The sequence below is a fragment of the Lampetra fluviatilis genome, chromosome 31, assembly GCF_964198595.1.
Source record: "Lampetra fluviatilis chromosome 31, kcLamFluv1.1, whole genome shotgun sequence".
Classification (NCBI taxonomy): Eukaryota; Metazoa; Chordata; class Hyperoartia; order Petromyzontiformes; family Petromyzontidae; genus Lampetra; species Lampetra fluviatilis.
In genome coordinates, this window is record NC_136305.1 from 935468 (window position 1) to 952254 (window position 16787).

General features: G+C 52.6%; 1 protein-coding gene across 4 annotated transcripts in view; it reads right to left on the bottom strand.

Annotated features, from left to right (window-relative positions):
* The window catches only part of LOC144943416 (voltage-gated inwardly rectifying potassium channel KCNH6-like), a 139742-nt gene that overhangs the window by 18635 nt on the left and 104320 nt on the right, over positions 1-16787 (bottom strand). For 3 of the 4 annotated variants that reach the window (XM_078870805.1, XM_078870804.1, XM_078870807.1), the window contains 4 exons: positions 5670-5852; positions 4006-4251; positions 1867-2102; positions 932-1095 (listed from right to left, as the gene is read on the bottom strand). In XM_078870805.1, coding sequence (XP_078726931.1) covers positions 932-1095; positions 1867-2102; positions 4006-4251; positions 5670-5852 — 829 coding nt within the window. Of the gene's footprint in view, positions 1-931; positions 1096-1866; positions 2103-4005; positions 4252-5669; positions 5853-7791; positions 7867-16787 lie in introns of all 4 variants that reach the window. The other variant, XM_078870806.1, reaches the window with a different exon arrangement.

The following is a 16787-nucleotide window of genomic DNA, read 5'->3' on the forward strand; positions in this document are numbered from 1 at the left end:
CTTGCGTCTCCCTCTCTCTGTCTAAACTTGTTACTCCCTGTTGTGAATGGAACGAGTGAGTGAGGATCATTCACGCTCGATATTAAAATAGATTAAGTGCATCACCGAGTGTCCTACTTCAGCAGCTGAGACACAGTTTGTTCTTTTCTGCAACAGACACTTGACTACGCTTTGTTACGTGAAGTTAATTTTCCGTCCGTTAAATTTTCACCATTCTATGTTTGCGGGGCAGGTAAAGTGAGTGGCACCACCGCGCGCGATGTCACCAGAGGTCACCCTTGAAGACAAAAGGCCCCTGCTAGAGGAGTGGGAAATGGACACCACGGGCTCACGTGACCCATTGGCGATCGAACCGGGCGTTGCTTTGATTAAGCCGAGAGATGCCACGCGCTTTGGTTTAAGCAACCCAATTAAAACATAAATATACAAATGATGGACAATGTGCTCATAGTTGTGTATGGCTTGGGCCACGGTGGTAGATTTTACGCCACAGCCCTCTCTACGTGGATGATGCAATGACAATATTAGGAAGCCATTGGAGCTATCCACTTTAAAATCATCTAGATTAAAAACTAATTTCTTTAGAAATGCTTCTTTGTGTTGTCCTTCCCCCGCACCTCCCATAATCATGGTTGGCTACGTACGGTGCAAAAGAAGTTCAACATACACGCACGTACACACGTACGCACGTACAAAAACACCGCCACCGCTGCCACCAATCAGAATCGAAGATTGCCATTTCGTTGCGGTGGTTGATGAGTGCGGTGCGAGCACCGGCGAGATGAAGTAAGGGACAGGGGTGATTAGACGTCAGAGACAGGGGTGATTAGACATCAGGGACAGGAGTGCGGGAGCTGCCGCTGGCGAGCGAGGAAGCGAAATCAGCGAGCGGTGGGCGGGGAGGTGGTTGGTGGGGAGGTGGGCGACTGACATCCGATGAGCATGACGCAGATGGAGAAGATCTTCTCCGAGTTGGTGTTGGGTGACACGTTGCCGAAGCCGACGCTTGTGAGGCTGCTGAAGGTGAAGTAGAGCGCCGTCACGTAGCGGTCCTTCACCGACGGGCCGGCCGCCGGGTCCGTCGCGTTGTACGGCCTGCGGGCGGCATCACGCTCGCTCACTCACTCGCTCACTCGCTCACTCACTCACTCACTCACTCGCTCGCTCACTCACTCGCTCGCTCGCTCACTCGCTCACTCACTCGCTCACTCACTCACTCACTCGCTCACTCACTCGCTCACTCACTCGCTCGCTCGCTCACTCACTCGCTCGCTCACTCACTCACTCACTCGCTCACTCGCTCACTCAATCGCTCGCTCGCTCCGTGGTGCCGCCGTTCGCTCACCCGCTCATTTGCTCATTTGCTCGGTTATTCAGTCGCCCCATTATATCCTTTATTCATTCATTCACTCACGTATTCATTTAATTGCTTTTATTAACTGAATCGATTTATTAATTAAATCGTTTGTTCATTCGTTCACTCATTCAAATGGTAATTAATTAACCCATTCGTTCTCGTGAATAAATTAAATTGGTTTAATTTACTCTGATTCATTCATTCAATTGCTCATTTATACGTTCACTTATTCTCTTGCCCATTCACTTGTGCTAATGTACCTACCCATTCAGTAATCATTAACACATTCAATCTCTCAGGCAAATTTCTGCTGATAATTAATTAATTCACTCTCCCTCATTCATCAATACAATTTATTCACTCGCTAAATCAAATGCGTATTCCCTCACTCGCTCGCTCATTAACTGAACCTCTCGTTCATTCATCAACGACTTACTCAAATCTCTCGCTCGTGACGAGCACCGAGAAACACGCACGGCGCACTCGAGGCGAGCGACACTTTCACTCGCCTGTTGATCTGCTTGCCGAGCGCGTAGAGCCAGCCGATCTGCTCCATGGTGTAGGTGCGCTCCACGTTGCCGATGGCGTACCAGATGCACGCGAGCCAGTGAGCGATGAGCGCGAACGTGCACATGAGCAGGATGAGCACGGCGGCGCCGTACTCCGAGTAGCGGTCCAGCTTGCGTGCGACGCGCACCAGCCGCAGCAGTCGCGCCGTCTTCAGCAGCCCGATGAGGATCGTCGTCTGCGGGCGGGCGGGGGGGGGGGGGACCAAGGGGTCGCGGGGGTCGTGTGCCAAAGGGCAGAGATGGGTGGTGGCGGCAGTGGCTGTTTTACAAAATAACTTTTTTTTCTTCTTCCCAATTACAATACCAATGACGGTAATACCCCGGTTTGTATGTGTGCATGTTGACATTATTTTGCATTGTACGCAGCCAACCGTGCTAATCGCAGAACAATCGAAGCACTAAAAGCATTCTAGCATGTCTTAACAAATGAGTTTTTAAATATAGATGGTTTAAAAGTGCATAGCTCCAGTGGCTTCCTAATATTGGAAGGAAGAGCGTTCCAGACGGCCGCAGAGCGTTCCAGACGACCGCAGGTCGAATGAGCTAACCCTACGGCCCTGGGAGCATCCAATTATTTATGAATGAATAAAGCGAATCATCTACAATGGCAAGGCTCACCCCGAGTCCCGAGGTTCTTATGAGGAGGAGGATCACGCTCGCTCGGGATGTTTGGTCAATCCCACTCCTGGCAGTTTGGCGTCTCGTGGAAATAAAGCGGGATAACCCGGAGAAATCCCACGGTGCACACAAGTCGGGGAGACATCTCAGCCCTGCGACATCCTGGCCACGTCTCTCAGTCCCACAGCGACAGCACTTGGCAAGCCCTGGGGTGGTCACTCATCCAAGTTACTAAGCAGGTGAGCTCCCGGGGTCTGACGAGACGGTGGCGCATGCGCGGCAGCCTGGAAAGGTCATCAGTGTGTATTATGTAGAACATCTCTCCCACCGTACGTTGCCAACCGTGATAATCGAAGGTGCGGATTGCTGGGGCTCGCTGGAAGGGGAATATCGGCTTTTGATTATTTCAATGAGACTACATTTTGATCTCATTATATAACGTTTTTGATCAAATAAATAAGTAAGTTACGTGGGTTGAATTGAGAATGTATTCAGCTAAACGATACATTCCGAATGTTCACATACATTACACACACATGCAATGTCATGTACAGCACGCAATTCAATTCGAAGGCGTCAATAAGTGGGATTTGTTTGCGCGTGCGTGGATACGTTCAAATACAGACTCCCTTCCTCAGTGTTTGCCGATTATAATTTGGCCGGTTGATTAAACGACTACAGCTCGATGTCCTCTTTGTGGATGTACCGCTTCTGTTTCAAAAGAGGCTTTAATTTACGGCGGAACGCGGTGTCCCGACGGGCCGAATCGATGGACATCGAGGGGGCGAGGATGCGACGGAAGGTGAGGGCACCTCAGAATGAGAACCTTGATTCACCCTGGGGGAATCCGATGGGCTACTAAGCTCTTTGTCACAGATGTCCAGTGTGGGCGCCAAACTCATCGCAATTCGATGCTGTCCGGCCGTGCGAACGCCCTCGACGGGAACCGACCGCTAATCCAATCGCGTTGCCATCACTTCGGCGTAATCTCTCTGGCGACGCGTGCGCTTCTCCCCAATTGCTCGGCAGGGCGGGGGGTGGGGGTGGGTCAAGGTTGAGCGCCCGAACCGAGCGCGGGCCACGCGGGCAGTGGCGCTGTTGTTCTACGCGGCCAGCGAAAAGTGCAACGGAATACAAGTGAAGGCGATGAAAGTTAATCGGCGGCATCAAAACAGCGATGGCCGAGGGGGCGGGCGTCTTCGGAGGGCGCACGAGGGGGGGGAGGGGCGGCCAGCACCACGGCCGGCCACCTTTGTCTCCCCGGTGGCGAGGTTTACACCAGGTAATCATTTCAGACTGAGTCGACCGAGGGGAGGCCCAGGACCGGTTCAGGTAATCGTCACTGGTGTTGGCCATGAGCGGGAATCGAATTCGGGTCGCCGGGTTCGTAGCGTGGCACGCTTACAGCTACAACCACCGCTCTCCACACACGCACAGACGCACGTGCACACGAGGACAAACCTCATTGGAGCCTGAGCCAAAGATGAGCAGGTCGAAGGGGATGGCCGCCACCATGTCGATGAGGAACCAGCCCTTGAAGTAGTGGATGGCGATCTTGCCCGGGTGGCTCACCACCTCGTCGTTGTCGTCAACGTACGTCGTCCGGAAGTTGATGAGGATGTCCACGATGAACATGATGTCCACGAGCAGGTCCACGATGCTCAGGGGGTCGCAGGCGTAGGCGCAGCCCTGCCGCTGACGGTCGACCTGCAGTGGCAGACGTCTCATTCGCTTACTACACGGAGAGAGAGCGAGAGAGAGAGAGAGAGAGTAGACAAGCGGTCTTCATTCATCACCACGCAAGAGCCACCAGGAGCCGGGCAATCGCTTTTCTCACTCGTGTGCACCCTCCCACGGGCTCTTTGATCACCGCTCTTGCCTCTTGCGTTGGCCCCGATCTTTGCCGGCCTCCTAACACTGGGCTCGACATCGCACGCCACAACTCCACGTTTTGACGTGATTGCCCGAGCCTGCTCATTACTCTTCACCCGCGTCGTTATGATGTCTTTTGGGGTTTCACCGACTCATTAATAATGCACACGCGCTGTCATCTCATTTGCCTCTTCCAAATTACGCCAAGGGCATGCAATGCCGTCTGAAATTGTCTGAAAAGCCAAGCCGCTCCACAATGTATCGTGGAGAGCCTTACGACTCGTGCACGTGCTTGTGGGCTGGCTAGGGGGTTGTCCAGGGACACCGCCTCTCTTTGCCCAATTGCTGCTCGTGGGCACACAAAGGAAATGACACAACTGAAGCAAACTCACCCACGCACCCACCACAACTTACCACCCACCCACCCACCATCACTACAACCAACCACTCACCAACTACCACAGCCAACCACCCATTCACCACCACCACAACCAACCACTCACCAACTACCACAGCCAACCACCCACTCACCACCACAACCACCCACCCAATAACCACCACCACAATCACCCACCACAACCAACCACCCACCCTGATTCAACAAATATTGCTAGACAACTTGATCCGAAAGTCTCCTAGGTTCATGGACTAAATGGTTATTCGGTTTTAAGTGGGGAGATAAGATTCACGCGATGTTATTTATTTACTGCCTTCTAGCCCGCAATTCTCCACGACGGCACACCACAAGATTTGTACAACCTGGTGGGTCCACTGAGTGGGCCCCATGGTGTAAGTGCGCAGCCTTTGTTTCATGTGTCTGATTCTGCTGCTGAGACTCGTCGTTGAGAAGACGTGTTCATGAACACACCGGTCCGGAGGACCCACGGCCTGACGGACGAGGGAGTGATTGCGTGGGTGTTTGCGGTTGTTCTGCTATCGTTTGACACGAGGTCTGCAACTGAAGTCAGAGGCGGGGCTAGGGACACGCCCATTACTCGTGACATCAGTCGGTACAACGCGAACATCACAGCAACGCGCCGTCGACACGCGCCTTGACCCGTTCGTTGCGTTCGATGTCAGCAGCAGGGCTCGGTTCGGCTTCCGCAGTGGAAAAACAGGGATGGCCCGGTACTTGCCCGGCACGGGATGGCGCAAACGGAAACTGGGCACCTGACTCTGATGCAACTGAACCCTGAGGCGCATCCCGACTCAACCCCGAGCGGGCGCGGATGGGTGCCGCGCTTCCAGCTCACCTGCGGGTCGTTGAGCAAGAAGGCGGCAGAGAAAGGCGTGAAGACGGCGGTGTAAATGACGAGCAGCAGGATGAGCCAGTCCCACATGGCCTTGAAGGGGCTGTAGTGGAGGATGGTCCATTTCTGGATGCGTGGGGCTTGAAGTTTGTACTCGGGAAGGACGTCAGCTCCCAGAGAGAGGACCTGCACGAGGCACGAGGCACGCGGGACGTCACGCTCCCGCTCTCTCTCTCACTCGTCGTCACCCACAGGTCAGAGAATTCCAAGACATGTGGCTTTGAAATGATCAAAAAGGGTTGAGGATGGGATGATTGCGTGATTGAGGTGTGAAAAACAGAGCGCAGAAAAGTAGGAACAGATTAAGTGAACGTTAAACCGAAAAGTACACAAACTCAGAAGAAAAAGAAGATAAATTGTTGATAGATTATTTTTTTTTGTGTGGGAAAGTATGGCGTGTTTGGTGTCATTTCTTCTGTGCCACGATGGCACAGAATGTTCCCCCGTAATCCCCATCCGTGATGGAATTTAATTACGAGAAGATGTCTGTTCGCCTGCCCATGTCCTCACCATAGCGATCTGCCGAAAGTTTGTCTTAATATAATACATTAATCTAGGCTAGGTACAATGTGGCCTAAATACACAAATGACTCCTGCGTTGTGCTCGTACGAACTGAGTCGTCCCCGACTCTTCTCAACAGGAGCTCCAAGCTTCGTGAATGATCAATAAAGCGGTTGAAATAACAAAGCGCAAGAAGGGCCATCGCAGAGGCGTGCGCCTGACAGTGATTTTCAACCGTTTTGACGTCGAACTGCGAATCTCCAAACCTCAAGTGGGACATCCGGGGACACACACCGCTCAGGCGTGCGGCGTGTGAGCGTGCATGCACGAGAGCCGTGCGTGTGCTTTCTGAGATTTGTCCCCTATCAGTGAGCACACGGCGAGCGCCCGATCCACGTCCCGCCGCCGTCGCTTCCGCGGCCGATGGCGGCGGCCGCTCAAACAGAACGACGGGCGGCAGCCTGCACCGCCGCGGGAAGGCACTCCCCGCTGAAACAACCAAAACAGAACGACGCCGGTGAAGCGGTCGCCGTGACGATCGCGCCTCCTCGACCCCCCCAGGCGATCGAGCGCCTCCACGGCCGCGCTCGCCACGTTCGCAGCGGCGGCGGCGGCGGCCCCGGAACGTGCCGGGGCTTAACGACCGCAACGGAGCATGGCGGGCGACATCGATTTCCTCCGACGGTCGCCCCGCGTGCCTCGGAGACGCGCGGCGGGCGCCGCAGAGACACGAAATCGATGGGCACCGACGGCGAGAGACGCCGCATTGATTCGATTCACGCCGGGCGCTGCGCGCGGGACCCCGCGGGAGAATCGTGTCCATCGCGTTAATGCGTCTGCAGCGACCTTCAGGGTCGCGAGCTTAATTCTGGCCCTGAGATATCTCAATCTTTGCCGGCATTCAAAGCGCCTAGTGCCGTGTTGCCTGTGCGTGTGTATCTACAGGTGCACTACAGTAGAGACTGTGCTGTTTTTATACAAAATTAAAAATCTTTAAGCTTTGATTGATTAATTTTACAGAGCATCTATCATAAGGGAAAGTCATTGCGAGTCTTATTTATCCAGGGTGGATTTTATGAGTCTCAAGACTCTTGAGGAGGGTCCTGTCCTGCATTTGGATGTTTGATCCTCCTATTATTTTTTTGATTTACAATTAATTTTGTCTCCGAGGTGCTGTACATCGTCAACGGGGGCGCTTTTTAACACTCGTTCGCGCGCCGGAGATGCCTGTGGGCAGGCTGTTGCGACAAGCGCAGGGGTGCGGGGTGCATTAGGCCCACCCACGGCCGAAGGAACGTGGCGTAGCGAGGCGGGCGGGCCGGGTTGACCGCCCCGGCCGACGTGACTGACGCTCGCCCCAAGAGCGACTTACGGCGCTTCGCCAGCCCACGTGACGTTTCGCTTAGCGGCGGCTGGAGGAGGGCAAAGAGGGCCCAGTGGGGGGGAGGTGGGGGGGGGGAGCAGGCGGTGGGGGGGGGGTGTGCTCCCTGGTGGGGGGGGGGGGGTGTGCACTGAGCAGGACGTGCGCCCCAGCCTCCCGCTTCACCAGGTGGCGAGTTATACCTGCTGCAGCGTCGAGTCTAGTGCCGTGACTGGAAGCTCCACAATGGGAAAGGCGGTTTCGCTCTTCGCATGTCGCTGGATGATTGCACCAAAAGAAAAGGACAATAGACAAATGTTTTAAAAATAAAGAAGCAAACGAATGAATCACAAGCACGCGATGCTAACACAGTGACCACCACCAGCAGCAGACCGCCTCATGCCGTCACGCTGCACATCACAAGCACGCGCACAGCACCCGCTCGGCAGCGTGCGGTAACACCGTGAGCAGTTGGCTGCGGAGAAAAACGTCGCACCCGCAACTTGTACCGCTGCAATGTGCTGTGCAGAAACATGCAGAGTGTGTGTGTGTGCACGTATAGCTACACGTGGCGCACAAGTGACCTCGCCACCAGGACAATGCTGCGCATTCTTTGCGCGTAAAAAAAAAAAACCGGAGATGCATCGAGCAGCGATTGGCGACGATCCGATTCGAGTTTCAAGTTGACCGGGGCGAAAACTCGGAGCAGGGGACAGGGCCCTCACTTGCGAGCGTGGCATGGGGCATGGGTCTGCCGGCAGTAGGTAGCAGTGGTTGCAATGCACGGTCGCAATTGTGTAATTATATAGGCCCAATGGAGAGCAATCGTGAGGCGTCTGTGAACGACGACACGAAAGGACCCCCATTGACTGTGAAGAGCCACTTGAACGCGCGTGTTTAGACATCGAAAATCACTCGAGCAGTGGCAGTAACGCGACAACTCGTCCGTTAATCACGGGATGCAGCTTGTCCTCAGCTGCAAGCATCCTGGACAAAATCACCTCCCTTGAGAGTGAAACGATTTACATATTAATTTTATTCTTTTGCCAAGAGCTGGCCGCGTGCTTTCTACACTGGGCAGTAACACCTGTGCTGCACACACACACACTTGATCGGTCTTTAAAAGCCAATGAAGCCACTGGTCGAGGCAAGACGCTGCTGTACCAGTGATACGAGATTGAAAGGCAGTCCACACCAGGCGATCCTCACACAACAACAACAACAACCGCCATTTGCCACCAAGTGGCGGTGACGTCACAACGGCACTTGTGCCCGGCTAGGTGCGAGGGGCCGGTAACCCCTCCACATATCACGGCCTTGAACCGGTAAGCTCGGTGGAGACACCCATCCAAGCTCGTGCCGGGGGCGCTGGGGAGGAAGGGGGTCTCTGTGACGCCGTCTGGTAAAACCGCAGACTCTAACCCAACCGCTGGCAGATGCACCACCTGTGCCCCCCACTATGCCAACTTGCTGTGTGTTAGCCACCCGCCACTCCGCTCGTTGTTTTGAGTGTCGGTTCTATGCCCTCCGCTGTTGCTGGAGGGCGGCTGGCTGCAAATGCCCAGAAAGCGTCCTTCATGAGCCTCCTCCACAGAGGCCGAACGTGAAACGCCTGGGACCAGTCGTCCGCAAGTCCACTCAGCTCCATATCCTCCTGTATCACATTAGTCCATATCGTCTATAGCTAGTACCGTGGCCATCTAGCCCCCTCTATCCGGCCAAACAAAATCTGTTTGGGGATGCGGTGGCTGGGTATGTGGTCTAAATTACCGAGCCGACGTCGCCTTGCCTGCCAGAGCTCAGCGATACAAACTGGTTAAACCCGGGATGGATCGTAGGCAGACCAGACTGAATATTTGTAACTGGCGCAGATGTTCCATTTGGGCGGTCCACGTTTCGCAAGCATAGAGAAGGACGGGCATGACTGTGGCTGAGAAGAGCTGAAGCTTCGTATGGAGTGACAGACAAGTTCGCTTCCACACAGCGTGACGCAGCCCATGAAAATATGCCGCCCGACTGAGTCGGAGTGAAACCTCTGCTGTCAAACCAGAGTTCATTATAGCACACTGCCAAGGTATGGAAACATCTCCACTCTCTCCACAACTGCCCCATAAACCTCCCCACAAATAAACTGCCCTCAAGCGCGCACAAAGACAAGGATCCCCGGCATAGCCTTAACAGAATGTAGGTGCAAGTGCTGTTGGCGAGCACCTATAAAGGCCGGAACACGCACATACGTAACTCGTGGAAGCTCTCTCCAAAAAGCCTCCTCCTCACGCCCCCCCCCCATCTTCCCTCTCTGCTCATTCTCGACCCTCCTGCAAGTTTCTCCGACTTCTCCTCTTCACCAATCCCATCTCGCGCTCCTCCCCCCCCTCCCCCCAGACATCCTCCACTCCCTCGCGCGTTCTCCCCTCGAGACCGCTCGGCCAATCGCGTGCTCCGACCTCTGCACGATCGTCCGACGGCAGGTGGAGCTATTTATACATTTACGTCGGCGTTCGGCGACCTTTACGCGATTAAAACAATAAAGAACCCAGTCTAATTGCAGTGGCATCGCGAGACACGCTGGCGAGAAGTGATTTGTGTGCAGTTGAGTCGTGAAGACATTATCAGCTCGGGGGGTGCGGAGGGGCAATCGGTCACGGGGTCCCCAGCGTTTGATTTGTCTCTCGTGGTGGTTGTAAAGGGGGCCCCGACTCGTAGCTTTGGCCACCGGGGGGGGGGGCAAGGCACCCCCCTGCCCCCCCACGCCCGTGAGGCGACTGAGTTAGCACGACTTCACGTGTGGTACAGTATTCAAAGGCGCCCGTCATATTTGTTCCTGCAATGACTGCGTCTGCGCGTTCTACGTCGTTGATTTCGCTGTCAAATGACTTATTGTGTTTAGTTTGTTGTCCTTCCCTCGCACCTCCGATTAGCACCGTTGGCTACGTACTGTGCGAAAGAAGTTCAATTCACACGTGACGATTCATACAAACAATTGTGCGTTGACCCGAGCAAGAGGGGAATTTTTTATAGAGGGATCGCCAGACCCCGAGGCTGCAGATCCCATCACCTTTGCCTCCCAGGTGTCTCCCATCGCCAATTACACTGCTGGGAAAAAAATCAAGAATTAACAGAAGTAAGTAAATGAAAGTGCGCAGTTTAAGTGAGCCACTGCACGTTCACACTCTTTGCAAAAACAAGTGTCAGTTATTTTCTAAAATCACCACCTTGGATTAACAAAAAAATCGATTTAATATATATGAACACATATTTGTGAAATCCAAACAGTTATCGTTCAAAGTAAGTAGACTGGGCTTAAATCAATGCACTTTAATCTCTTAAGTAATCACAACACGCAGGAGTGAAGAAAATCATTAGTTTTGCGAGTTTAACTCCTGAGTGAAGATAGCAAAATAAACAGAAAAGCACCGCCTTGCACAACAAGAGTTGTGTGGACTCAACACGGCCCCACGTCTCGAGCGGGTCAGCACTTGATGCCGCCACCCAGATGCCACCGGTTCTAATCTATCTCCCGGTGCGGCAGGTGCAGCAGCAACAACGGGGAAAGTTTCACCGCCTCTGTCCACCCAGATGAGCACGCTTGGCTACGGGTGGCTACGTACGGCGCGAAAGAAGTTCAACATCATACATATTTATTTTACACCTACTTGACTTTACCGATAGAACCAAAGAGTAAGGATCCCTGCAGTCACGAAAACGTCACATCTAGATCATACATACAAATGGGAACCACAGTTAGTCTATCGGCAGGTCACGCATGGTGGGTTGAAGCGTGGGTACCGCCACCTCTTCCAGGATTTCCTGGCCGGTGTGGAAGGAATGGGGGAAAACCCCCTCGACAGAGGCTCTCTAAAGCTCGCACCTCGAGTTGGAGGCCAGTTTCGCCGGCAGTGGCGTCAGTGAGCAATTGCAGGGCTGCGCCTTCACCCAACGCGTGTGTGGGAGTCATGGAAGGAGCAGATTGTGATGCAAGTTCTATAGGAAATGGGAGCTCGAATATGGATACCAAAGATAATATTATTCCATAGCATCCGGGATGAACTGCATTTAATACGAAAAAAAATCGTAAGGAAGCTCTAAGCATGTGATTGATAGTTTGAAGACGAATTTCTTGAAAAACATATTTTTGTGTCTAGTTTGTTGTCCTTCCACTCTCACCTACAATTAGCAACATACATAGGATACATGTGGAGCGAAAACGTCGGACAACTTGCTGAACATCATATGAGCACATTTCAATTGTTCTATGGGCGCCGTTGTCGCAATAGGAGATACGTCCCATTCACGATGCTCGTTAGTAGTGAGCAGTGCACCACCCTGTGTCAACGAACGGCCCCAGACAGATATTACCGCAGAGCGACTTCTTTCATGACTGCTGCTACTTTTAATTACTGGCACGGTATTGGTAATTAGGAATGGGATCCCTAATGATCAACTGTTAATTACTCGACTTAAAACTTTAGTGACTGCAGGAATTCATATTCTTTGGTTCTTTCGGTAAAGTCACGTAGATAGAAACAATAATAATAAAAATAATAAAAGTGAGCGTACTGGCAGTCTGTCTATAATGTAGACTGTAGCAATGGTTATTAAACTGAACCTGAGTGAGTGTACTGGCAGTCTATAATGTAGACTTATTCTGGTTCTTTCAGTGATACAAATAAAATAAATCCACGACGTTTTGACCGCTGTGTTGTGATCTAAACGTCGTGGTTTTTGTGTTTATTTTTGTATTTGTATGACTGAAAGAACCAGAATAAGTCTACATCATAGATTGCCAGTACACTCACTCAGGTTCAATTTAATAACCATTGCTACAGTTTACATTATAAACTGCCAGTACGCTCACTGAGGTTCAGTTTAATAACCACTGCTACAGTCTACATTACAGACTGCCAGTACGCTCACTTTATTTAATTTTTTTCTATCTACGTAACTTGACCGAAAGAACCAAAGAACATGTGAATGACTCGTTATGCAACAATTATGTGACGTTCAGACTGACTGGCGGTCATTGCCCACACAAAGGGTGGCGTGCACTTGGCCGAATGTCGAGCGCCTTCGATGTGCTTGACTTGACGGCGTGCAAGGGCGGTGGTGCCCGGAATGAGGCGACAGCTGTTTGGTGACAACGAGCCGCAGCCAAGCCGTGGAGAAGGGATGAGTTGACACCGGTCGCGGAAGAGACGAAAGTTTAAGCCGAAATTTCAAGCCATTTACGTTTATATCCTGCTCAGATAATCCCCCTCCCCCCCGCCATTTAATCTAAAGCCCGCGAGGGTGGAGGCATTAAGCACGGGGTGCTGCGAGAGGATTTCAAAGCGGGTCTCTAAGCGGTTTGCAAACACCAGCACATTAGAGTTGCCACGCGCCACGAAAACCAGACGCAACAATTACGGCGCGAGGCCCAGCAATAGAGACGGGTCAAGTGAATGTAATGAAAACCAATACTAAATATTAAATACTAAATATTAAATACTAACTACTAAATACTAACTACTAAATATTAAATACTAACTACTAAATATGAACTACTAAATATTAAATACTAACTACTAAATACTAACTACTAAATATTAAATACTAAATATTTAATACTAAATATTAAATGATAATATTAAATACTAACTACTAAATACTAAATATCAAATACTAAATATTAAATAATAACTACTATATACTAAATATTAAATACTACATATTAAATACTAACTACTAAATACTAAATCCAAATGCTTGCAAATGAGCCGCGACTGCACATCGTATGGGGGATCTCAGCAGCTACATGCCCAATACTCAAGTGTGTTCACGAATGAATCTGCAAAAACACCTGCGTAACAGACGCCAACCCAACAGCTGTGGACCTCTACGACTGAAAGCGAGTGCGGACGGAGAGGAAAGGAACGATGCCTTCTTGTATAACCTGGCTCTGGATCGGGCAGGTGGGTCGTGAGAGAAGTGGGTGGTCGAGGGGAGCACAAGACCGAGAGGAAGAGAGAGAGAGAGCGAGAGAGAGCGAGACGACGTTGAGCGAGGAGGAAGACAGAGGGACACGGGGGGAGGGAGTTGAGATCCGTAGTGGATGTGGCCGCTCGCGCTCTGCCGCTGACTGATAGCGGCGGCTCGAGGCGCGCCGATCCGGGCCGTCAAACGCCACCACGTGCTGTGGCTCGGACCTGAAACGTCTAAATCACGGTGCCGGTTCAAGTCGGGAGCTGTGACATTTTTATTTCAATGCCCCCCCCACCCCCATTTTTTTTGAAGTCTCTAATTTTGTCGCGTATATTGATTAACATTAGCGCTTAAACATTGCGGCGTCAAGAATGTGAACGTAAATATTTTATTTGTGCATTTTGCAGCTTTAACTGAAATTAACGCAAATATGATTTGTCGTTGGGGGGAGTCGGAGAGATGAAACTAATAAATATAACACGATCCACACAGAGACACCAACATACGTGTCAACACAAACCGACTCGCAGACAGATGCAGGTAAGCACGCAGCACAAACTGTACACAGAACAAACGCAACCAGTACAGAGGCAAAGGTGCAGCCCTGCAATTACCTGCTCACACATCTGCTGGTGGAAGGGCCTCGAGTGGGCTGTCTACAGCTTCCTCGAGTGAAGGGTGTTTGGCCTACTCGTCCACGCTGGCCACACGTCTTGGAAGAGGTGGGATCACCAACGCTCTACCCTACCGCACACGACTTGCCGATCATCCAACATTTGGTTGAACCCATTTGTACTGCCTGCCTGGGCAAAGGCCCCGGGGTGAGATTCAAGAAGCATTGCATCAGCTGCCGCGACCTGGCAAGTCACCGAACTGCGGTGCACAGTGCCGACTCAAACTGCCGCGCCGGGAGACCGAACCGAACCGGCGACAATCTGGCTCGCCAGACCAGCGCGCCAGACGTGAGAGTCGCGGTGATGCACTTGCTAACAACACTAATGTATACTGATTATACAAAATCACAGGGCCATGTGACACACAAAATAATAATCACGGAGCTGCAATGGGATGGAGCAAAATTCATAAAGGGGAGAGGGTGGTGGTTGGGGCGTGATGTCAACCGCAGCTCGCCAAACACACGGCGCGCACACACAAATCCACGACACCCCCACCAACCCCCTTCACTGCACCCCCACCACCCCCTACACCCCCACCACCTCCACTACACCCTACACCTCCACCACCCCCTACACCCCCACCACTACACCCTACACCTCCACCACCCCTACACCTCCACCACCTCCACTACACCCTACACCCCCACCACCCCCTACACCCCCACCACCTCCACTACACCCTACACCTCCACCACCCCCTACACCCCCACCACCCCCTACACCTCCACCACCCCTACACCCCCACCACCCCCTACACCACCCCACCCCCTACACCCCCACCCCCACAACAATGGCGCGAGCGCCTCCACCTTGGCCTCACGAGCCCCCCCCCCGCACGGGCCCCCCGAAGGGCGGCGTCCTCCTCCCCCCCCCCCGGCCGCCTCGCGCGGCGCCGTCCGGCAGCAAGCTCGCAGGAGGCACGGACACTCGCTGTGGGTGTCAGGGCTGACGATTGAGTCCAGCAAATGGCTTTCTCACACCGCTGCTGGCAGAAAGGCTTCCACTAGGGGGAGCTGTACAGAGCCCTTCGAGGATGTTTGGCCTACTCTTCCTTCCTGTCGACCGACCAACTGTGCCGTACCCCATTGGTGCTGCTATCTGCTGCAGACGTCGTGTGATTGGTTTCGCTTCTCGAGATAAGCCAGTTTGAGGCACAGTCGAAGACGCAGGCTGCTGAGCCTGGACTTGATCAGGGGCAGGAAGCTGACAGCACGGATGTCTGGGGGGGGCAGGGAGCTCCAAACCGTGGGGGCAGCGGAGGAGGAGGTGCCACCTCCCACTCGGCAAGGGTTGACCGGGCGAGGGGTGCTCCACTTGCATCACGGGTTCCATCCAAACCTCCTTCACGTCAGCATCATGCCGCTGCTGGCTGGAGAGTTCCGTTTTCTCTCTCCCGATTGTGGACGTCAACATCACCGCCGCACAAACAAACGTTGATCCTCACCGAATGGCGACCTGTGCGTGCATGTTCCACCCGCTGCTTTGCTTTAAGCCGTAACAATATGCGGTTGCAGATGATTGCTCTAAAAACCGTTTAATAATCATCTAATCCACCCCTTTTCATAGGTCAGTATCATTTCGACTAAATGGGTTGAAAATGCTTTCAATACCGTGTCAAATTGCTCCTTCGCGTGGCACGGGAGCGAGTAATGATGTTGGCCGGCATGGCCCAGCAGCCCACTAGTGGGTGCCCCCCATTGCCCCCCACCCCCCCCCCCCCCCAGGTTCCACCCCCCCAGGCATGAGTTTGCTATTGCACGAGGAGACAGCAGCAGCCAAGGGCTCGCGAGTGAGTGGAGACGTTAGGGGACCTTTCAAGAGGGGGGCCTCCTCGGTGACCTGGCTCGGCGTTGGGCCCAATCGAGGCAGCACCGCTAAGAACGTTGTTGTGGTTGTTGTTGTTGTTCTTGTGGTTGTTGTTGTGGTTGTTGTTGTGGTTGTTGTGGTTGTTGTTGTTGTGGTTGTCGTGGTTGTTGTTGTGGTTGTTGTGGTTGTTGTTGTGGTTGTTGTTGTTGTGGTTGTGGTTGTGGTCGTTGTTGTGGTTGTTGTTGTGGTTGTTGTTGTTGTGGTTGTGGTCGTTGTTGTGGTTGTTGTTGTTGTGGTTGTCGTGGTTGTTGTTGTTGTGGTTGTTGTTGTTGTGGTTGTCGTGGTTGTTGTTGTTGTGGTTGTTGTTGTTGTTGTTGTTGTTGTGGTTGTTGTTGTGGTTGTTGTTGTGGTTGTTGTGGTTGTGGTTGTTGTTGTGGTTGTTGTTGTTGTGGTTGTTGTTGTGGTTGTTGTTGTTGTGGTTGTTGTTGTGGTTGTTGTGGTTGGGTTTCAATTTTCGGTCTCTGCCAACCGCGACGAGCGGCAGAGCTGTGGTGCTCAGTCAGGCGGTGCCGCTTCGGCGGAGCGATGAAGTCAGCTCGCGCGTGTGGCTGCTCGGCGGATTGTTGCACCGCGTGACCCTGAGAGATGGAGGGACCTTGAGAAGGCCTGCATCTAGCAGTGGACTGACCAAGGCTGATGATGATGATCTAGCAAGTTAGATTTTTCAATTAAATTTGCATAACTCAACTCTCGAT